General features: G+C 38.2%; 1 protein-coding gene across 4 annotated transcripts in view; it reads right to left on the bottom strand.

Moving 5' to 3' along the window:
• The window catches only part of tln2b (talin 2b), a 115989-nt gene that overhangs the window by 56326 nt on the left and 37385 nt on the right, over positions 1-22278 (bottom strand). For all 4 annotated transcript variants that reach the window (XR_008905528.1, XM_056739124.1, XM_056739122.1 and 1 more), the window contains exons 2-9: positions 11911-12084; positions 9613-9710; positions 9350-9479; positions 7719-7871; positions 7380-7522; positions 2249-2376; positions 2007-2070; positions 1620-1724 (exon numbers count right to left, since the gene is read on the bottom strand). Coding sequence is in view for 3 of the 4 variants with exons in the window: in XM_056739124.1 (XP_056595102.1) it covers positions 1620-1724; positions 2007-2070; positions 2249-2376; positions 7380-7522; positions 7719-7871; positions 9350-9479; positions 9613-9710; positions 11911-12046 (957 nt within the window). In the remaining variant the exon portion in view is untranslated. The remainder of the gene's footprint in view (positions 1-1619; positions 1725-2006; positions 2071-2248; positions 2377-7379; positions 7523-7718; positions 7872-9349; positions 9480-9612; positions 9711-11910; positions 12085-22278) is intronic.

Here is a 22278-nt window from a genome sequence, read left to right as displayed (position 1 = left end):
ATATGTACAAATATGAACTATTTTTATGTAATTGGCACAAAATTCCTGTCCTTGGACAATGACAATCAATAGCGAAATCATAAAATATTAGGGATGTGCGAGACTAATCGACTATTTAAACGATAGGCTCCCACTAGTTGACATTGAAAACAACAGTCGATTACACGAAATAATGACATAAAATGAAATTTTATGAAATGTTATGAAATTTAAGTCAGAAAAAACGCACTTAGTCACCATGAATGGGGAGTTGCGAGGTATCGTTAACCGAAAATTCGCCGTCATTGTTTCTTTTACCAGTGAAAAATCTGAAGGGCGTCAATTTGACAGACAGGGCGTCAATTTGAAATTTCCATTATAGCGTGATCGTAGGCTACTTCCCCTGCCCTGAACAAACATCATTTGTCTGCATTTATTATTTTGTGTCTGACAACACAAACAATAAATATATAAATGTATATAACAACAACGCCTTTATTGGGCATTAAATTGAATTAAACAACACAGTAAATGCAAGAACAGCTTGATGAGGTCACGAACGTGCTAATTACGACGACGGGTAAGATTATGACGTAATTTTTACGAGCCTGTCCGTAAAAAAGTCTAGCACAGAGTGACGATTGACCTTTTTTCCATATCGTGATGTAAATCCGAGTGAAACGGCTTCTGAAATTAGAACAAAAAGTAGGGCGGGGCTTTATTTTTGCGATTCCCCCAAAGCAAACAAATCCTCATTGCGTCACTATTTCAAGCCGCTAAAACGACCCAGTCAGTGTTGGCGCATCAGCAAATGCAGAAATATTAATGATCATAACGTAAGGAAAGTGAAATACATATGCCTGTTTTTGCTAAATTAAACTATAGCCTACAATCTTTTGAGTCTTTAAAATGTATAACATAGGTCCCACGCAAAAATTTTTGGACCGCCTTCAGGGCCATTCTTAGTTTTAGACTAGTCGACTAAAGGCTTACGAAACTTTAATTTAAGCGACTGTCAAATTAATCGTAGTGCACATCCCAACAAAATATAACTAAAATATAACTGTGATTGTGATTCTTTTAAATGGCCATCTGTTATCAGGAAGTCTCCTGCAGTACCAGTAGTAGTTTTGGTCACAGGTACATTTTAAATACCGCTCACTACATGTTCACATTATATCAGCGGGAGAACAAGCCCAGTGCTGGACTTCAAATCAAACAGATTCGAAACTCGCCCAAAAAATCTGACATCTGCTACAGAGAGGAAAGGAACACAGACAGCTGTGATATGATTCTGCGCGAGATCTTTTATTGGCTTTTCTCGACACATCCTCAACCACCCGTCCATCCATCCACACACACCAAACACACACAGAAGAGGAAATTCATTTCGACAGGTTCAGCAGAAGCAGATTAAATGATGATACACTGGTAAAGGTCCAGAATTTTGTACAAATCTCACTTGTGTTGCCGATAAAATGAATTATTAAACGCTACAACTAAACGCTATTTCCAGAGCTTAAAAACGTACGCACGTATTTCTTACACAGAGCCCTTCGGTCCATATTTTTTTATTTCTCATCTCTTTTGAAATTCGAATGAAAAATGTGTTTAATTTAGTCGCCTAAAAAGTAACTCACCTTCACCAGGAAGAACGACACCCCGTATGTGCGCAGGGAGCGGGCAAGCTTTACGTATTTCACCTTCGCCTCAATCTCCATCATCTCACCGCAGCTTTTGTGCTCCTGTGACGTAAACAAACATAACATAACATTTTCCAACATTTGCTTTAAAGATCATTGAAGACATTCTCTTGCTTTTAATCAAGCTTGGATTTATTTAATTATTCGCTCTACATCCTTTTGACGCTTCTTTTTTAACCTTATAAGTGAAAGTTTCATGCTCAACGGGCCTCCCGGGCTAAATAAACATGTCCACCTTTCTCAGGCCGAGCACATGCTGACGGCTAAACTAGCATTTTTTTACTAGGACAACGGATTAAGTAGAACCAACAGAGGTCCACAAACCTGAAAAACTCTCTTCTCCGCCCCTCTCTGTTTGATATATTCTTTTGGTAGGAACTCCTTCAGGCTGCAAAAAAAACATTTGATACATTTACACCCGAGACCGCAATCATTTCCCTTCAGAAAAGAACAAACCGCGTGAGGTCATCCTGAAACATGAGACTTCCCGGATGAACACTGAATAATTGTGTGTTAAAACTGTGAACATGTAACAATTGTGTTGAATGGGCCGCATGAGGTCTTACTCTAGAAATCCCGGCTTGTGTTTGTGCTCCACGTGGGGACCGAACTGGATCTGTGCCTGAATTCCAGCAAACTCGCAGGCCTTGTCAAAGGACACCGGGTGGGAGCCGTTGAGAATGTCATCTCTCGCCTGAAACACAGACAGAAGATGTTGTGAGTTGTGGAATGCGAGCGTAACAAAGTAACAAGAGTAACTATTGTTGCCAACAACTAGATGATGGGTTGCATAGGTGTTGATAGGTGGTTGCTAAGGTGTCCTGGGGTGTCACTAGGGCATTGGAGGGGAGTTGCTAGGTAGCTCACTGCCGTTGCTATGGCAAGAATAATTGAAATTGAAAAATTGAATTTATTTACAGACGTAATATTAACCATAAAAGTGATGATACGGTAAAGAAAACACAAAGATTTTATAAATAGATACAATATTTAGGGTCGTACATTACAATAGAATGAGACATCTAAATAAAACAAAAGATTTTACAGTGGGCGTGAGAAATAAGCAGCTTTAACAGCTTAATGAGTGATAGAAACAGCTCAGTTGTGAACAGTGTTGGGTAATTCAAGCACATCTGCGTGAATATCACCGCCAATCTAGCGTTATGCATCAAAGCCATGTTGAGCAGTCGACAGATTTTGTGAGGATGGGGTGTGTTCATATCTGAGCTGCAAAAATTATGCAATTTTTTCACACGAAATTGGACGAAAAATTCATCTAACTGAAATAAACATGCCATAGTTGAACAACAAAACTATTGTTATTGGGGTATTGTAGTAAATTTGTTGTTACAATGGTTTCACTAAAAATAATCCTCAAAAGAAAATGTTAGTTTGACGTCGATCAACGTAAAGAAAAGTACGTAAAGCAACCTGTAACTTTACGTTTAAAACAGAGATGGCGCCAGAGAGGCGAAAGTTACACATTGCTGCTTTGAAGCTTTGCCAAGTGAGGATCTTAAAAACAAGAGAGCATCTTCTCTTCAAGTGTCAAGTCTGTGGGAATGAGTTTTCAATTAAGATGAAGCAATTAAATCCGCAGAGCCAACAATTACCACACGCACTCGTACGCCAGCGAGTAAACTTGGCACAGATTTGAGTGTGAGGGGGTGCTGAGGTCATGAAGTTTAACAATCATCATAAACAAAACCGTTAGGCCCCGCCCTCAGGAAGTCCACCAATCATCTGGCAGCGATCCAGGGATGACATCGACATGGTAACGGTAGCAGAAACACTGAAGGTTTATGAGAACATGACAAACCCAGATATCATTTCATCACGCCCCCTGTGTCTCTGTCTCAGTGCGGAGCGGAGAAATCCCCTTCAGCCTGCCAAACATTACCGCTCATATGCATGTGTAAGAGACCGTGTGTGTCTGCATGTGTCTATGTGATCCAATCTTCTGTTTCTCAAAGTATGTGGGTGTGTGTATGGCTACGTGTCAGAGAATTTCATCGGGTTTTTACCAGAGAGGAAGAGAGAGGCAGAGGAACGGAGGGAGGTGTTTGTGTGTTTCCACTGTATCCATGATAAACTATAATGGTATTATCACTGTATCATGGTACGTTTCTATGCATAATGTTTTTTTTGGACAAATAACAGGAAATTGAGTACATGTTTCTCTATAAATTCATTAACTACATTAATAGTAAGTTTTTTGAAAAGGTACAATGACAATACCATGTTTTATTGAAGGTGCTGTGTGTGAAGCTCTATTGACAGAAATGCAATACAATATACATAACTATGTCTTCAGAGGTGTATAAAGACCTTACACAATGAAGCGTTATGTTTTTATTATCTTAACGAGCTTTTTTTATTTACATACAGCGCGGGTCACCTTACATGATATTCACCATGTTGTTTTTACAATAGCCCTAAACAGACAAATTGCTCTACAGAGCACATTTCATAAATCAATTATCTCCCTCAGCAAAGAAGCGAAAACGTGACAACATTTTAGTTCTGTGTCAACCACCGTAGTGCTTCGAAACATAGGGGTGACCGATGGGAGTGAGCCGTTGGTTGCCACCTAAGGGCCAATTCACATTTTGCATCTAAAACCACACGGAAAACGCAAGCCACGGCACTCCAAAAAGTTGAACTATGTCCATCTTGATGCGGCGCTGACACATGTCGTCATGACCACGTCGTCAATGCATGCGCGCCTGCCTTGCGTCTACATTTAAATAACGAATATGCACATGGAAAAGACGCGAAATGTGAATTGGACCTAAATCTCCACATTGACCCTTGAAATATAATTTTTTTCTGTACAATACGGTGGTATACAATATTTATAAATGCTAGAAATGCACTGAAATTTTGGGCCGAAAAGGGCAAAAAAAAAGAGTTTTTAACCAAAAAAAAGAGGAAAATATCTGGCGTCCCACCTCTCTTGTCAGTGCGGATTTAATTCTCACTAAAGCTGTTATTCAATTACTAAAAAATAAATTGAAAAATAATATAATGGGCAATAGCAGAAAAGCAAAAAGCCAGATGACAAATAAATGACATTAAAGCTCTATTCTTTGCAATACAAATCAATATAACTACTAATAATTATATGAATATACTATTTATTAAAAAAAATTAAAGAGGGGTTGCAGAGCTATTTCATGCATTTTGACTCATTTACACTCTTACAAATTATGGATTCTTATGTTAAACATGAGCAAAGTGTCAAAAACGAGTTGGACATGTAACATAGTATATCTATACAAAATACACTCCCTCAGCTGTCGTACAAGTTTCACAGTGTTTTTTAATCCAAACTGCCACAAATGCACCAAGACACTGATCTTACATAAGCACAAAGGTCCTTGTATATCTTATATAAGCAAATAAGTACAGGTGTGTGTGTGTGTGTGTTGGACAGTAGGCGGTAGCTCTCGTCTCCTCAGGCAGAAACACACAAACGCATCTGCAGATAACCATGTGTTCCAGCTGGAGTCCTACCATAGCTCAACACCCTCTTTTCCCTCCTTAAAAGGATATTTCACTCTAAAATGAAAATTCTGTCATCATTTACTCACCTTTGATTTGTTCCAAATCTGTATAAATTTCTGATAAACACAGAAAAAGGTATTTGGAAGAATGCTTATAACCAGACAGATTTTGCCCCCCATTGACTCCCATAGAAAAAATACTTTATCATTTCCTTGTTCTGTTGAATACAAAAGAAGATATTTTGAAGAATGTAGGACATTAAACAGTTCTGAGGCACTTTTGACAACCATTGTATTTTTCCTTAGTATGGTAGTCAAGTTGGGGCAAAATCTGTCCGGTTATAAGGATTATTCCAAATGTGTTCGTCAGAACAAAGACATTTAAACAGATCTGGAACAATTCTAAGGTAAGTAAATGATGACGGAATTTTCATTTATGGGTTTAGTATCCCTTTTAAGAACACTCATGGATCGTACACACATTTGCATATATAAGAACCATTAGAGAGAGAGAGTTCCGCCAACAGAATTCCAAAAGGCTTGAGTGTCACGTGATTCATGGAGCCTTCAGATAGTTCCAGGAAGTTATGTTCTCTTTAAATGCTTTATTTCTTGTATTTATGCATTCAGTAAATGGCTTTCGTCTTTAAATGGGTTAAAAGTTTACCTCAGTTGGTCTGTTAAGTCGCAGCTCCATGCGTTACTAGTAACTTCCAGGCACTATTGATACTGTGAAAAAACTGTTCCATTGGATTCAACGGATGGCTCTGACATACATAAACTTGCATTCCCGTCTGAAAGTCGTCTGAACATCACATAGGCTGTTTTGTGACCGTAGCCTTTATGACTCAAGTCGGAGAGCAAAATGTGTTGAATGTGGAGATTAACAACATGTCAAAACCACATAATGCAATGAAATGACAAGCGAATATTGCGAAAATTGGAAATAGGAATTTTATTTTGATCACAATGTGTTAAGTAGCGCCGTCCAAAGTCAAACATTGCATTGCTACATAACATTTTAATGCACTACAAAAACCTCCAAACATCTTGTATCATAGCTAGTAAACTACATTTACAAAAATATTGCACAACAGACGATCAACAAATCAGCATCTGTGAAGACAACTGGATTGCCTTCTGGTCTGACCAATAATTTATTCTTGAGTGCAGATGAATTTTCCACAGCTTTCATAAAACTAAAGCAATGACGGCCAAATCTTTAAATGTCTATGTAATAGTGATTCAGAGAAGCTAATTAATTGTTAGAGCAGGTGGCGACACAGACGTTTTGGCAAACTGTTGCAATAGAGTCAAACCAGCCAAAATAGATGAATAGAGGACAGACAAAACGACAGCAGTTATTGTAGTTTTGTTTTCGCTTTTATTGTACTTTTAATATTTTGAATTAACCCTTGATTTTACATTTGATTTTCATAATTTTAGATTCATATCTAGCAATTTTATTATGTTTTTTTGCATTTATTTTTGTATTTCAAAATACATTTGAAATGGTGCTTTAACCTTATTTCAGTTTATTGCTAAGGCATCAATTTTATTTAAAATAACAGAAATGTTTTTTGTAAACTATAATACCTCTGCATGACAGGTAAAGACAATAACACTGGGTTAAATTTATTATTATTATTATTATGTTAAAATCATTTTTGGGGGATAATAATATAGTACATTAAGCCTAAAGTTAAAGTCTTTCACTGTCATGCAAAGGTGTTATAATTATATTACTAATTATGCAATAATTATAATGAAAATTATGATTCTTGTTATTATCATTTTATTGACTATTATGCTGTTCCCCATTTTACACAGAGCTGTCGCTCCAAAGCTTACTAGGCAATGAGAAAGAGGTTTGTGTCAGAAAGAAATACGAAGATTATGGAAGCGTTATAAAATCACAGGCAACTCAAATTAAAATACAGCAAGAACAATCATAAACCCTAAAATAATTCTCATCATTACATCGCACGACTTTCATCAGTAGACTTTTATAAGGTTGCTCGGTTACTACTTCAGTTTGGCTTTGATGGGAAACCCCGCCCACATTAGTATCTTACTGGTCAAAACTACTCCAAACAAGTACATTTTAAACATTAAATATGCTGTTATTGCTTTAATTTATACATCACTTACAGTGAATACCTAAAATAAATATTTGGAGATCATCCTTTACCTGCACGTAGAGGAGGTTGAGCTGAACGGGGTCACGTGAGTCCACGTTCTGATCGGAGTAGAAGAACTTTCTTCTGAGGAGTAGTGTCTCGCTCTCCTCTACACCCTGCTCGCGAAATGTCCGACTATGATCCAGCCAATTTACTACGAAAGAAACATTTAGCTAGATTAGCATTTGCTAAATAATACAGAAATAAAACAAACTATTTGTTATTATGAATGACTCTTTTGTCATGAACTTGGACTCTGACAAAATTTTGGGTTGATTTGTATAATACTCATTATATTTAATTCTTAGTGAAGCGTTTTGTATTCAGAAGTGTTTGGAGAGGAATCTCACAGTCATCATCTGTGTGAAGTTTGGCTTTCAGCTTCTCCATCTTCCTCTCGTCTCTGAGGAGAGTTCTGTCTTTCTTCAGCGTCCCCGTCCCATCCTCTCTCTTCTCCTCCACTTGCTCTTGGATCAGCGAGTACTCCTCATAGTTAGTTATTCCTGTGGGGCAGAAGATAATCAGCCGCGTCCATCGATCAATCTTTGGGTTTTGGACAAAATTTAGTCCTATTAAAATAAAACATAATTTATCTGAAAATATAATCAATGGTTGTGCCTGCAGGCTTTAACACAGGTTGTAAATCATTAGGAAAACTAGGAAGGGATAAATAATTCAAGGGATTGAGGGAGAGTTTTTCTTCTCACGCTGGGATAAGTCTGGACCACATTGCTGTTACTCGGACCAAAGAACTGCCCAATTAAACTGGAATTAGTCACGGAAACATTTTGACAAACATGTAAAAGGACCACCCTTAAAAAGTAGTATCCTTAAAACTAGCAGTATAGTAGTACACTTAAAATGACAACTAGTAGCATACTTCAAACTAAAATAATAGTGTACTTCCAGTGTACCTCTAATGTTATTTTAATGTACAGCCTGCTGTCAATGTACTCTTACCGAGAAATATACTTCAACTTTATTATACTTGCATGTATATGCCAAACAAACTTAAACTATTCTTTTGTATACTTCTTAGTCCGCTTGACCTGTATTGTGTTTACTTTTTTGATTAAGTAGAGTTAATCTTAACAGAAATAGCCTTAAATATATTAAGAATCTATTCTGTTGTTAATAGACTTAGAAATAGCAGAATATATCTAATATTCAAATAGTGAACCAAGTAGGATTTTAAGTTCGCTTAAAAAAAAGTATACTCACACTGTAATATGACTAATGTTTGCTTAGAGTATACAGTACTTCAAAGTGTACTTTTATAAATGAAAAAATGTGCTCCAAGTATTAAGCTAGTACGCTATCAGTATAGCCAAGTTAACTTGTATTGTAGTTAAAGTATAAAACTATATTAAAAACGTGGTTGTGTAAGTATATTACTACATAAAGTATATGCTTAAAACTATATTGACGTTTACTTAATGACTTTTAAGCACAAAGGTACATTTAAGTACTAAACTTAAAGTATACTTTTTTATGAAAAAATATATCTTTTTATTAAAACTTCTTTTACTACTTTCTGATTTAAATGTGAACTGTGGAAATTTTTGCGTCATCTGGTGGTGAGGTTGCGAATTGCAACCAATGCCTCTCTCCACCCCTTCCTTTCGAAGCATGAGGGTGGCGGAAACAGAACTAAGATGTTGTTACATTTTTGCTTCTTTGCCGAAGGAGATAACATATTTAGGAAACACGCTCTGTAGAGCAGTTTGTCCGTTTAGGGCTACTGTAGAAACAACATGACCAATTCCATGTAAGAGGACCCGCGGTGTATGTAGATAGAAAAAGCTTATTTTAAGATATTAAAAACATAACACTTTTTTCATGTAAGGTCTTTATACACCTCTGAAGACATTTTTATGTTCATTATATTGACTGTCAATAGATCCTCCTATATATCGCAAAAAGCAGGTGGTCGCTTTTGCATGCTATTCAGTGGATGGCACCTGATAAACATAGCACCCACCTATCCTGCTGCAAATGGTGACCAACAGCTCGCCTACTGTCTTGGAGTCATCAACCATGATGGTTTTAATGGCCCCATCCAGCATTTTGATCTTTTGAGGTCTTTGTTTCTTCTTGTACTCCAAGACATCCTGCCAACATGACAACACGGCTCAACTGAAGTTCAGAACCACAATGGATTAACATTTTTTTAAGCATCTGTTTAACATCACTGTTTACCTATGGCCTGAGGAAACCGCAAATTTGTTTAACAATGTGATTTACCCCATTCCGCAGCATGTAGTAATCGAGGGTGCGTCCGGATTCCAACCAGATTCCTTTTCTAGGGTCATCATCGGACAGGAACAGCCCATAATCTGATGCTGAAATAATTTTGAAATAATAACAAAAAAAATCACCCCCACGCAAAAAATACCAGAAGCTCTGTTTACTTTATGTGCCGACAAATATGGACGTAATAAATCCGACTCTTCATTAAATCCCAAAGCAATTTGTTTTGGATGTCGAGAATGCTCGTCGTTGAAAACAACTGACATTTACAAGATCGAATCCAATTCATTGTGGCCATTTATAATAGTAATCATGTCCAGTGCACTTAGACAGCAGTCATATAAACATAGAAAAGGGTGTATAATGAATGTACACAGAGCGACAGAGCTTCAGACTCATCACACACAAAGACATAATTTAAGTCTCAAGCAAACCGAGATGGTTTAATACATTGTGTTGGCTCAGAAAGTGAGATAGAGGGAGAGCATAGACTCAAAATGAAGCAGAATTGGTGATCAGTTGAGGGTGCTTATAAAGCAACTGAACTTTTGACATGTTGGATAAACAAACATTTCTTTCTGCACTACAGATGTGAAACATTTAGCCTGAAATACAAACTTTTGTCAAGATCTACAGAAATCAGCTGGCCAAAGATCTTGTTTACACTACTTTACAGTAGTGTAAACTTCTTGCTGATCAAATAGTTTCACTCCTTTAATGATATATTTACTTCCTGTATACAATTTGTTTGTTGTATTCCGGACTAATCTAAAATTATTTCAAAGAAAATCATTATTTTTCATGATTTAACCAATTCATAAACAAATTACAGCTATATCAGCTGTAATTAATAAACAAACTACAGCTAAGCTTGGAATAATGATGTATGGTTTGAACAAATGGGGAACATTTCGCTAGTAATGTCAGTTTTAACTAGTGGTGAAATAATTCACTCACCTCACGATGTGATGCGATTCACTATACATTTCATTCACAATATATTTTTGCTAAATTAGTTGAGACAGATTAGGAATTAACAACAGCCCTTTTATTATTTCTTGAATGCTGCTCGTTTCTTTGTGAAAGAAAAATGTAAAATAGTTTATGTCGAGAAACAAAACTAATTCCAAATCGAATTCTAAATCAAATACAAAAATCTCTTAAAAATAGACTTTGTCTGTGATTTATTGGATTTTTACATTGAAGAAATATCAGTTTATCCACATTTATCCACGTTAAACACAGCGGCCCCTGCTGTTCAAAACATGTAATGCCTTCAATTGATATCTCAACCGGTTTGAATCCTCACATAATACGATCGATTTTCAACCGGTTCACAGTGAATCGTTACATCCCTAGTTTTATCCCATGTATTGAAAACAACCTGCAATTTTATGTTTCAAAAAGAGAAGGTGAAAGAGAAGCAAAGGTTACGAATTGCAACAGTCCTAAACATATTTTCAGCAGACCCCAAGCTTTTATAAAGCAATATAGCATCCAAATAAGTGTGTAGTCTCCGGTTCTTGTGGAGGTAGGGATCTCACAATACATCAGTATTACCAATAACCGCTCTATTTAAATCCATGTTTAAGGGACAGTTCATCATTTACTCACCCTTGAGTTGTTCCAAATCTGTATAAATATCTTTATTCCAAAAATCTTTGTGTGTTCAGAACAAAGCTTGTACAGGTCTTGGCCACCATTGACTACCATAGTAGGAAAGATGACAATAGTTGTCAAAAATGCACCAGACCTGTTTGCTTTCCTTCATTCCCTACATTTTTGTACTATGGTAGTCAATGGTGGCCAAGAAATGTTTGGTTGCAAGCATTCTTCCAAAAATGTTCCATGTTAATCACAACAAAGAGATTTATACAGATTTTGAACCATTTGAGGATGAGTAAATGAAGACAGAATTTTCACTTTTGAGTGAACTGTTCCTTTATTCTATATTGTTTTAAACTCTGCCACCCCTTGCGGGCCCACGAGTGGGTCCAAGATTGTATCATCACATCTATAAATTGTGGATCATAAAATATATGATATCTTCTGAAAGATGAAAACTTCATCTTTCTCAAAAGAACACATTGAAGATAAATTTCACTAATCTCATTTTTTACTTATTTTTGTAAAAAATCTACATATATTGCAATAATATTGTTAGCTTGAAGCCTTTGACCGCAATAATCATGTAATAAAATCTGATATTGTGACAGCCCCATCATGACTGAAGGTTATATTAAAATTATATGAAGCCTAAACATGCTGGAACACACATTTAGGAACTCTTACCTTGTCCGGATTGGGCTTCTGGAACTCTCTCTCTGATAATCCGACATGCGTCGTAAATTGGAGTCGAGGGCTCAAACTGCATGGTCTTGACCACATTGCACTGCCGCACACAAATCTTCAGCGACAGCGCCACCATCTTGACTGCTGCTCAAATGGGAGCGGCCACTACCACACCTGTGGAGAGAGAAACAAACCATGTTAAGATTTGAAATAGTAAATCTACAGCAACACAATAGAAACACGATTTGATCTGGATTAACTAATGTGAACACGTTTTAAGTGAATTGCAATCCAGTTCAACTTCACTCCATCACTGAGGGAAACACGTCTGCCACCGAAGGAAGATCCATCAAAGCTTTTCAGAGGCTTATAATATTATCTCCTTGCTTTTGTGTAAGACATCTGTAATATAGTTATTAGATTACTGGAACAGCACTGCCCTTTAAATGTCGAGCAGTGAAAAATATACCACAGCCAACGGGTCTGGAGTTTAATCTCTCCTCTGCTAAATATCAAATCCTAATCTGTAATCTTTAAACAACACAAAAAAATGTCTTCTATGGTTCGAAAAAGTGAGAAAATATGAATAGAGTAAGACCTGGATTAAGCAGAGCCTTTGCAAATGTGTCTATTTTTTATTCTTATACAATACAGCTCAAACCCATCAAAGACCAGCATCAAATCAAAGCTCTGATTCGGATCAAACTCAGACCAGAAATCTAACTCACATATAAGAAAGTTAAGATCTCTAACAGATAGTTCACCCAAAAACAAAATTGTCGCCATCATTTATTCACCCTCAAACCTTTATGACTCTTTCTTCTGTGGAACACAAAAGAAGATATTTTGAGAAATGTCTCAGTGGTTATGTGTGTCTATAGAATGTTAATCAATTTGGTTACCAACATTCTTCAAAATATCTTCTTTTGTGTTCTCCAGAAGAAGAAAGTCATACAGGTTTGGAATGACATGAGAGTCGCGTAGACTTAAATGGACATAAAAAGCGTTCAAGAGAAAAAATCATTTCAAGAGACTTCACAAGTACCCTCAGATTGTTCCAAACCTTAATACATTGTTATGCTGAACACACAGGAAGATATTTAGAAGTATGTCAGAAATTTTTCCAAATTCCTTCCTGCGTGTTCAGCAAAACAAGACATGTATTTAGGTTTGGAACAATCGGAGGGTGAGTAAATGATGACAGAATTTTCATTTTTGGGTAAAGTCTCCATTTAAAGGACTTATCTTTTATTTGATGATGGATTTGTGAATGAACTTTCTCCATTGTCTACTCTCTCAGTCAGCAGGCACACAAACATTAGTAGGAATCTAGGAATAGCTCTATATGGTTCTTTTACTCTTGGTAGGGAACATGCAGAGGTATTGTAGAAAGGTCCCACAGAGACCACACACGCAGTATACCTCAAAGGCACAAAAACTTAAAAACCAACTCAGTTGAGCAAAGTGACTTCAAGAGAAACTGCAATATTACAGGTTTTGAGTAGAACTGTATAAAAATGACAGCCTGACGTTCTCTGGTGTTAATGATGATGAGTCAGTATCAAAGACATGCAATATGACCTACAAAAGAAAAACATCTGTTGTGCATCTTTGAACAGCTTTGTGGAAACAAGAACGTCAGACACTTACAAATGAGTAAAAAGGAACAGTTCACCCAAAAATGAAGTTCATCATAAATGTCTTTGTTGTGACGAACACTGAGAAAGATATTTGGAAGAATGATTGTAACCAAACAGTTCTCTTGGCCACCATTGGCTCCTATAGTAGGATCATTTGCTTTATAAATTTCTTTGTTTTTGTTGAACACAAAAGAAAAAATTAAGAATGTAGGAAAACAAACAGTTCCACTTTTGACTAACATTGTCATTTTTACTACTATGGTGGCCAAGAACTGTTTGGTTCAAAGCATTCTTCCAAATATCTCTCTCTGTGTTCATCTCAACAAAGACATTTATACGTATTTTGAACAACTCGAGGGCGAGTAAAGACAGAATTTTCATTTTTGGTTGAACTGTCCATTTAATATAGATACTGAGATACTGTACAAACTCAACATTTCTTGACTTTCACAGTTGTTTTACAGGGAAATGGAGTTAAAACATCCTTAAGCAAGTTATGCAATGACCTTTCTGTTTGTCACAAATATGGATTATTACATTTTACAGATTTAAATCATTTAATTACAAAAAGAAAGCAACATACAGCTTCACTTCTAAAGTAGTAAGAAACACGTATGGCATCTACACGTCACCACCTGCTACTGGTAAAAAAAGTAATTTTGGTCCTTGCTTGGGACAAACAAGCTGCAGGACAATACAGCTTATATGACACTGTGATCTCACAGTACGTCTGAAGAGAGACAAAGAAAAGGAAGGTTCATTTCTCATCCGTCTCTCTTGCTTTTTCTATACTTTGGCCCTGTGTGACAGACTCTGCAAAATACCTCTCATTTCTGACCGTACCTCCAGCCATGCTCAAAGCATTCCAACACTCACAGCGCTCATGCCCGAAACAGCATGTGACTCAACATGCACTAATAACTGAGTGAAGCCCCGGGGACAGTGAGAAAGCAGAAATCACAACTGTTATAAATGTCTCCGATATTTTATCCTGAGATATGGCTCCATTTTTCACAGAACAAGAGTCGCTTCCTTGGAAAACAAACAACATGATGTATTATGTCCATATGAATAATGCAGAGGGTACGGGTAATAATAATAATAATAATGCTTCAGCAAGCACATCATTAAAAAATATATTTGAAGAGATATTTAATACGAAAGATTTAGATCTCACAGTTACACGGAGGACGAACGTCATACAGACGAATGATATGAGGGTGAATTTTATTTTCAGTTTTAAGCCTCATCTCTGTTGGCAAGTTATTATCCGTGATCTTAATAAAACCTCACCTTAAAAAATTGTATATAAAATAAAACTTTGCCAATGAAACGCATGGACTTAATTGTGATGTCACATAAGTATAGAACTGAGGTAATGGATTGATGCCGTAAGAAGCGTCTCAGGGCTTGAAATAAAACATCTGCTCCTTCTAGAGTCTTCAGTATCCTTCCTTCAACTCCAGTTTTAAGAACAGCAGATTTTCTTACATTGACGCTCAACACGATCGCCTAATTATCCAGCAACGCAAAAAGAAATCTGCCATGAAGCACGAAAAGCATCTCTGCTTTTCACGTTGAACTTTGAAGTGCCTCTCGAGGGCATTCACTCTAATCAGAGCCAAGACCTCTCCGCAACAGTGACCATATTAAGTTATGCTGTTACATCCTTCAGAAAGACAAAGCGAGACGTTTCCGGATACGGGCAGAAAGATGCATGAAAACTCGCTCCGGAGGCAGTCGTAAAAACGGGCAATTGGATCAGGCAGAGGGAGAGGATGGGGCCATCTGGAAGGGATTGCGGTGTGGTGATTTGCAGTAATAACAAAAGCAAAAGAACAGAGCCCTGAAAGCCACTAAGCCTGAATTCATTATGGAGTGTGTGCGCGTGAGACTGGAATAAAAGTGTATTGTAGATGTCTGATTCTGTTCACATCAACAGGCATTACGGTAGAGTTCACAAACTTTGGTATAATTTTATATTTCTTCCACACCTAAGCAGAGCAAACAATTGTCCTTAAGAGAAAACGATGCCACTTCTTTAACAAAGCTTTATATGTTAACAGTTTATGTCACAGTATGAAACAGCCCTCGTACATTTTGAAATCTAAATTTAGAAATGTAAGAGTCTGTAATAATTATTAGAAAATATTTATTACAAATTATATATACTAGGGCTGCACAAATTTTTAATCGTGATAACGTTTTATGCTTACCCACAGTTAATTGAACATAATCGTTGTGATATTAATGTTTTTAAAACCCAATAAGCACAACTCTCGATACGGTCAGAAAATCATTGCTGTCCGATTAAAAGCGTGTGTATCTCTAATAGAGTGTTCCCACCAAACGCGACTTGCTCGATTGAATCATAATATTCGTGCGTAGTTGGACGCTTGAAAATTATGAGTTTACCTGCTTCATTCGTGCGTGAAATTTCATTTGACTACAGACGCGAATTCGAATTTTTACAACTTACCAGGATGTCCTATCGCGTCTTTGCATTGACTTAACATGTAAATCACTTGCGCTTAACGATTCATTCGCGTTTGGTGGGAACACAACATTAAACTACCACTTTACAAGAAATAAAAAAAAAATCTGTGTGGTTTCAACTCAAGGTTTCATTCCAAAGGTCACAAAATGTTAATCATTAGTTGTGTTTAGATGATAGACTTTTTTTAAACGGAAGCAGATTAAAACATCAATTGGCTGTGAAGTATTTTAAACATGCTCAAAAACAAATTATGATGCGATTATCAAGAGTGATTAAACATTTGATGAAAATAATCATGACTGTCATTTCGCCCATTACCGTGCAGCCCTAACCATATCAGAAAAGTATAGTAAAAATCAGATATAAAACTATATATTTATACAAACTATATATGTAAAAAACTGTACCTGACTCAAATGATGGAGAAATGTCAAATGTATTACATCAAATACAGAACCCTTGTGTACAGTTTTCTCAAATAACTCCGTACGGTCAAACAACCACGATCAATCAAATATTTATTATCACAACTCTGTCGAGGGAAATATCAATGTGACGTCATTTAACTTACAGCATACTACATACTTATCTTTACACAGGTGTAACTAACCTGCAATGTTCTGTTTCAAACAGACATACAGAGGCAAAAGTTATAGACTCCAACCAAATTTTGTTGTGTCTGAAAGTGTGTTAATGGGAGTACTACCAAATCTTCAAACAACCCTCCCCATCTAAACATTTCAACTTCGAGAGCCACAAACATCTATATCCTGCAAAGTTAATGATCACACTGTGTGCGAATGTGTCTTTTGTGAACATTTTCTCATGCCCTGGTTGGTATGAGAGTCAGAAACCGTAGAGCAACAATCTGGAAGCATTTGCGTTCGGAACCGGAGCTTTGGAAGACGGACCCAAGAGTATCCAGCTGTGATCTGTAAACATCACCGGCCAGCTGCTAGCAATGAGATACAGACTGAACCGGTTGTGTTAAACAAGGCCTATCTTTGTGAGACTTACTTCTATTATAAACATTGGCACGACAACAAAGAAACGGGGATATCAAAGGTAATACTGTCAATTTGGTGATGGAGGTCGAATATATGATGGAGGGAAGATATGAGGTCACACGTCCTTTTTGTCGAATGAAAACACTCTGTTGAAAGTGGTTCTGACCGAACTTTAGCCTGGGAAGACAAACAGGAGGAAGATTGAGATATAAAAAGACGTGAGGGCGATCTACATTTAGCTTCTTATTCAAAGGCCAAAAAACAAGAACTGCTCTGGTATGAGAAGACGCACGGATGACTCTCCGCAGATCACAGGAGAATGTTTGACTACGATTCTCTTTGGATTGTGAAACTAAACATAGTTTGCATCTGGGCTCAGAATGAAAGCGCTCTTTCAGCGTGTAAATAAATACCTCATTGTTACCATTCGTTATTTCAAGGAAAGACAGCAAAAGGTCGAACAGTAAGCTGTTTCTTATTGTTTTTTTAAAACAAAAATATTATATAAGATACTCTTCAGCTGTTCTTGAAGGTTGAGATTCATTCAAACATACAGTAGGCCAGACATCTCTTTTAACATGCCTCCTAGATGAAATCCTCTTCTTTCACAATAATTTTCTGTCGTCCTCAGTTTACCCCATACATCTGAGCTGCCCACCCCCAACATGCACACATTAAACGAGAAGATTGAGAATCTTTCATTACAGCAAAGCAAGGCCTTGATCTCCTTGAATCCCATTCAGTATCGGCCTCAATCTCTGACATTTATAACAATAACATTAAGATCTCCGTGACCATCCACAGAAACAGAGGCAAAGTGACTCTTATTGGACTCATCCGTGTAATTTCCTGCTCCATCTCGCTTCACTTATATCTACTGAATTCCTACAGTACGTCGTCTTTTTATACCCATCTGTTCAGCTTGTCATTTATGATTTGGCAAAATGGGCAAATGAATCATATTGTGCACGTACAGGTAGGGCTCGGTGATATACCGGTATGTACGTGACTACCGGTATTATTTTGCGGCATGATATGAATTTTTCTATATCATGTATACCGTTATGACTGTGTGTTCATACCAACGCAACTTGCGCGAATGAATCGTAGTTGGATGCTTGAACATTTTGAGTTTACTCGCTTCATTCGCGCGTCAAATCCCCTTATACAGACGCGACTTCACTACAGACGCGACTTCACTACAGACGCGACTTCACTACAGACGCGACTTCACTACAGACGCGACTTCACTACAGACGCGACTTCACTACAGACGCGACTTCACTACAGACGCGACTTCACTACAGACGCGACTTCACTACAGACGCGACTTCACTACAGACGCGACTTCACTACAGACGCGACTTCACTACAGACGCGACTTCACTACAGACGCGACTTCACTACAGACGCGACTTCACTACAGACGCGACTTCACTACAGACGCGACTTCACTACAGACGCGACTTCACTACAGACGCGACTTCACTACAGACGCGACTTCACTACAGACGCGACTTCACTACAGACGCGACTTCACTACAGACGCGACTTCACTACAGACGCGACTTCACTACAGACGCGACTTCACTACAGACGCGACTTCACTACAGACGCGACTTCACTACAGACGCGACTTCACTACAGACGCGACTTCACTACAGACGCGACTTCACTACAGACGCGACTTCACTACAGACGCGACTTCACTACAGACGCGACTTCACTACAGACGCGACTTCACTACAGACGCGACTTCACTACAGACGCGACTTCACTACAGACGCGACTTCACTACAGACGCGACTTCACTACAGACGCGACTTCACTACAGACGCGACTTCACTACAGACGCGACTTCACTACAGACGCGACTTCACTACAGACGCGACTTCACTACAGACGCGACTTCACTACAGACGCGACTTCACTACAGACGCGACTTCACTACAGACGCGACTTCACTACAGACGCGACTTCACTACAGACGCGACTTCACTACAGACGCGACTTCACTACAGACGCGACTTCACTACAGACGCGACTTCACTACAGACGCGACTTCACTACAGACGCGACTTCACTACAGACGCGACTTCACTACAGACGCGACTTCACTACAGACGCGACCTCACTACAGACGCGACCTCACTACAGACGCGACCTCACTACAGACGCGACTTCACTACAGACGCGACTTCACTACAGACGCGACTTCACTACAGACGCGACTTCACTACAGACGCGACTTCACTACAGACGCGACTTCACTACAGACGCGACTTCACTTCACTACAGACGCGACTTCACTACAGACGCGACTTCACTACAGACGCGACTTCACTACAGACGCGACGACAAACTGACCAACCCCTAGAATGTTTTCATAGCTGGAGGTCATGACTGGTGACATCATCTGTGATGCTTGTTATGACTTTAAACAAACCCATTGATACTTCATATCAAACCTCTCCTGGTAACCACCCAAAACATCAAAGCAATTGCACAGCAACCTCCTAGAACATCTTCGTAACAGAAGAGCAACACACTTGCAACCACCTAGAACATCACAGCAACCACCCAGAACATCACAGCAACTGCACAGCAACACCCTCGCTACCACCTAGAATACCATAGCGACAGCACAGCAACGTCCTAACAACCATCCTGAACATTGTGGCGGGCGTCTTTTTCACAGCGTAGAATGTCTGAAAAAACTTAAAAATTCTTCTAATTGCTCTCTGCGGTGGTTCCTAATCTCACGGCAAGCTATTACCAATACTAACACCATGTTCAAATCCATAACTTAAAGATGCAAATACTGACTTTCATTTTAATGATGTAAGAGTCATCAGAGTGAGAGTAATTGAAAAGAAGTAAATCAGTCTGCTTTAAAAACAGCGTGCCAATCTGTACACCCATTAATCAACAGTCATAAATACAAGAACTATAAAGAGACATGTGTGATTTATACTGTACCCCAGGAACACTACCTCATTACATTCCTTGCAATGATGTCTTATCTATCAGTAGTGTGACATCTCATATGCGTTAAATGCAATTTAACAGCACAACTATGCGATGCAAGACATCATGTTCCCCATTAATGAAACATTCCTTGGATCGATACCAGCATGATATCCCATGACGTGGTGTCTATTTGTATACCTGGTAACACAACGAGAGGGCGAGAGAGCGAGTGAGTGAGTGATATGACAGATGTACCAAATTAGTACATGCTCCAACTAAATCAGGACAGACCAACAGCTTGCTTCTTTCAACAACAGTGTCTTCACATTTAAGCATTTGGCAGATGCTTTTACTCAAGATGACTTGCAGTCCAAGGTCTACATTTATGTGCCTTCCTAGAATTGAACCCATTACCTTAACATAGCCAACGCAATGCTCGACCACGGTACATCGCATTACCTCATGCGGTTTTATAGTTTACAATCAATCTTTTGGTTATTGGTCCACTCCTTTCACAAGAAATGAATTGTGAAGACTCAGGTTTGTTTCAAAAAGGATGTACAAAAGTCCCTCTCTTAGATTAGAGAGCATAGAATATCCCTGGTCTACTTCTGAATACAACTGATAATGGCACATTGACCCAAAGATAAAGATAATAGTAGAATCTGCAGGAAACACTGGCTTTAACAACTCAAGAGTGCATAGGGACCAAAAGGAGCTTTCTGATGAAACAGCCAACACTGGTGCGTGGTAATTGGGTTAATCGTATTTCAGCAGAGGTCACGGACATGTGGAGGAGGTTAAAAGAATGTGGCCAGGCTCTGTATCACAGCACTTACCAGCCTTTAAAAACTACATCTAGAGATTGTTTCAGATGTTATAATCACGGGAAGATTGTACACCAAAATATCTAATTTTGCGTTCAACAGAACAAAATCAAATGGGTCTCGTTCACTAAGCCTGCGTACGCAAAAATTTGTGCGTGATACCTGCGTACAAACCCTTTCACAAACATGATTCACAAAAACTTTCTTACAGAAATGTATACTAAATATAAGAGAAAAGATAGGAACCGTTGAAAGCACTCCGAGACAAAATGACAAAATGCATGTTTCTTCTCAGGATAATAGTTATATATTTTAGATAATATATATAAATATAATTACGAGTAGATGTATATTGAAGTTAAAATGTATGTCATCATAAACAGTGAAAGAATAAGAAAAGCTGCGTTATACTATAGCTCGAATAACCGTGCTGTTGCTGCCAGCTAACGAGAACTCCGCAAACTTCGTGTCTTTATAAAAAGGCGTTTTAATGTGTATGAACTGAATTTGAGGACTGCGGACTTGGAATTACTTGCGAGTGCGCGTCTGTAGACAGCTTCACATGGGGTTGCCTGGAGTAACTTTGACTTAAGTGGCGACAGATGGTAAAGGAAAGGTAAGGCGGAAAGCCCTAATATGGAGATGGACTGGGTGTGTTTTATGCAAATGACTAAACTCGAGCACGCGGCCGCTCATTTAGAAAACTCCAAATTCACTTACATTAGGACGCATGTGTTCGCAATTATTAAAAATCGACGCGATCATTCGTGAATGAGACCGAATGTACGATAATAATTTTCTACTATGGTATACATCTAATATGGATGATGTCCCTGAACTGAAAATTGCGAACATTCTTCCAAATATCTTTTTGTGTGTGTGTGTGTGTTTAACTTTAACTGTTGAATTAGCAGATGTTCACTCGTGACAATATTGCTTAAAGTATTGCTAAGAGAGTTAATGGCATTGCTTTACAATAAACATCCTTTTAACCTCTCCAAATTGTGTAAGTTTGTTTTTTATTAAGCTACATAAGTGCCAAATCAGTCCAATGCTAGCTGACAGAAACTATGCATCCCTGTCTCTGGGAAAAAGAAAAGAGGCTCTTCAGCCGCTAAAAATACCCCTCGATGTAGAACATCCTGCAGCATTCTCTTACGCTCTCATTTTGCAATCGTCTTCGAGATTCCCCCTCAACCATATGGCAGTTTGGCCTTTTTGAGGCTCATTGAATCGCTCAAACTAATCAACGAGTGAAAAGTTTCATGTGTTTTCAATGTCTTCCATGTTCAAACCGGCCCCTGGCGCTTCCAAACACAGTAACGCTCAGGCGTTAAATTTGAGAATTTCCGGAACTGTTCTGCCCTCAGACGTTCCGGAGCGGTTTATTCCCATTTACGTTGATTCATTGCGATCAGACTAAAGGA

Source organism: Triplophysa dalaica, chromosome 24 (genome assembly GCF_015846415.1).
Source record: "Triplophysa dalaica isolate WHDGS20190420 chromosome 24, ASM1584641v1, whole genome shotgun sequence".
Taxonomy (NCBI): domain Eukaryota; kingdom Metazoa; phylum Chordata; class Actinopteri; order Cypriniformes; family Nemacheilidae; genus Triplophysa; species Triplophysa dalaica.
Note: the sequence above shows the minus strand (reverse complement) of the source record. Positions and strands in the feature narration are given on the sequence as shown.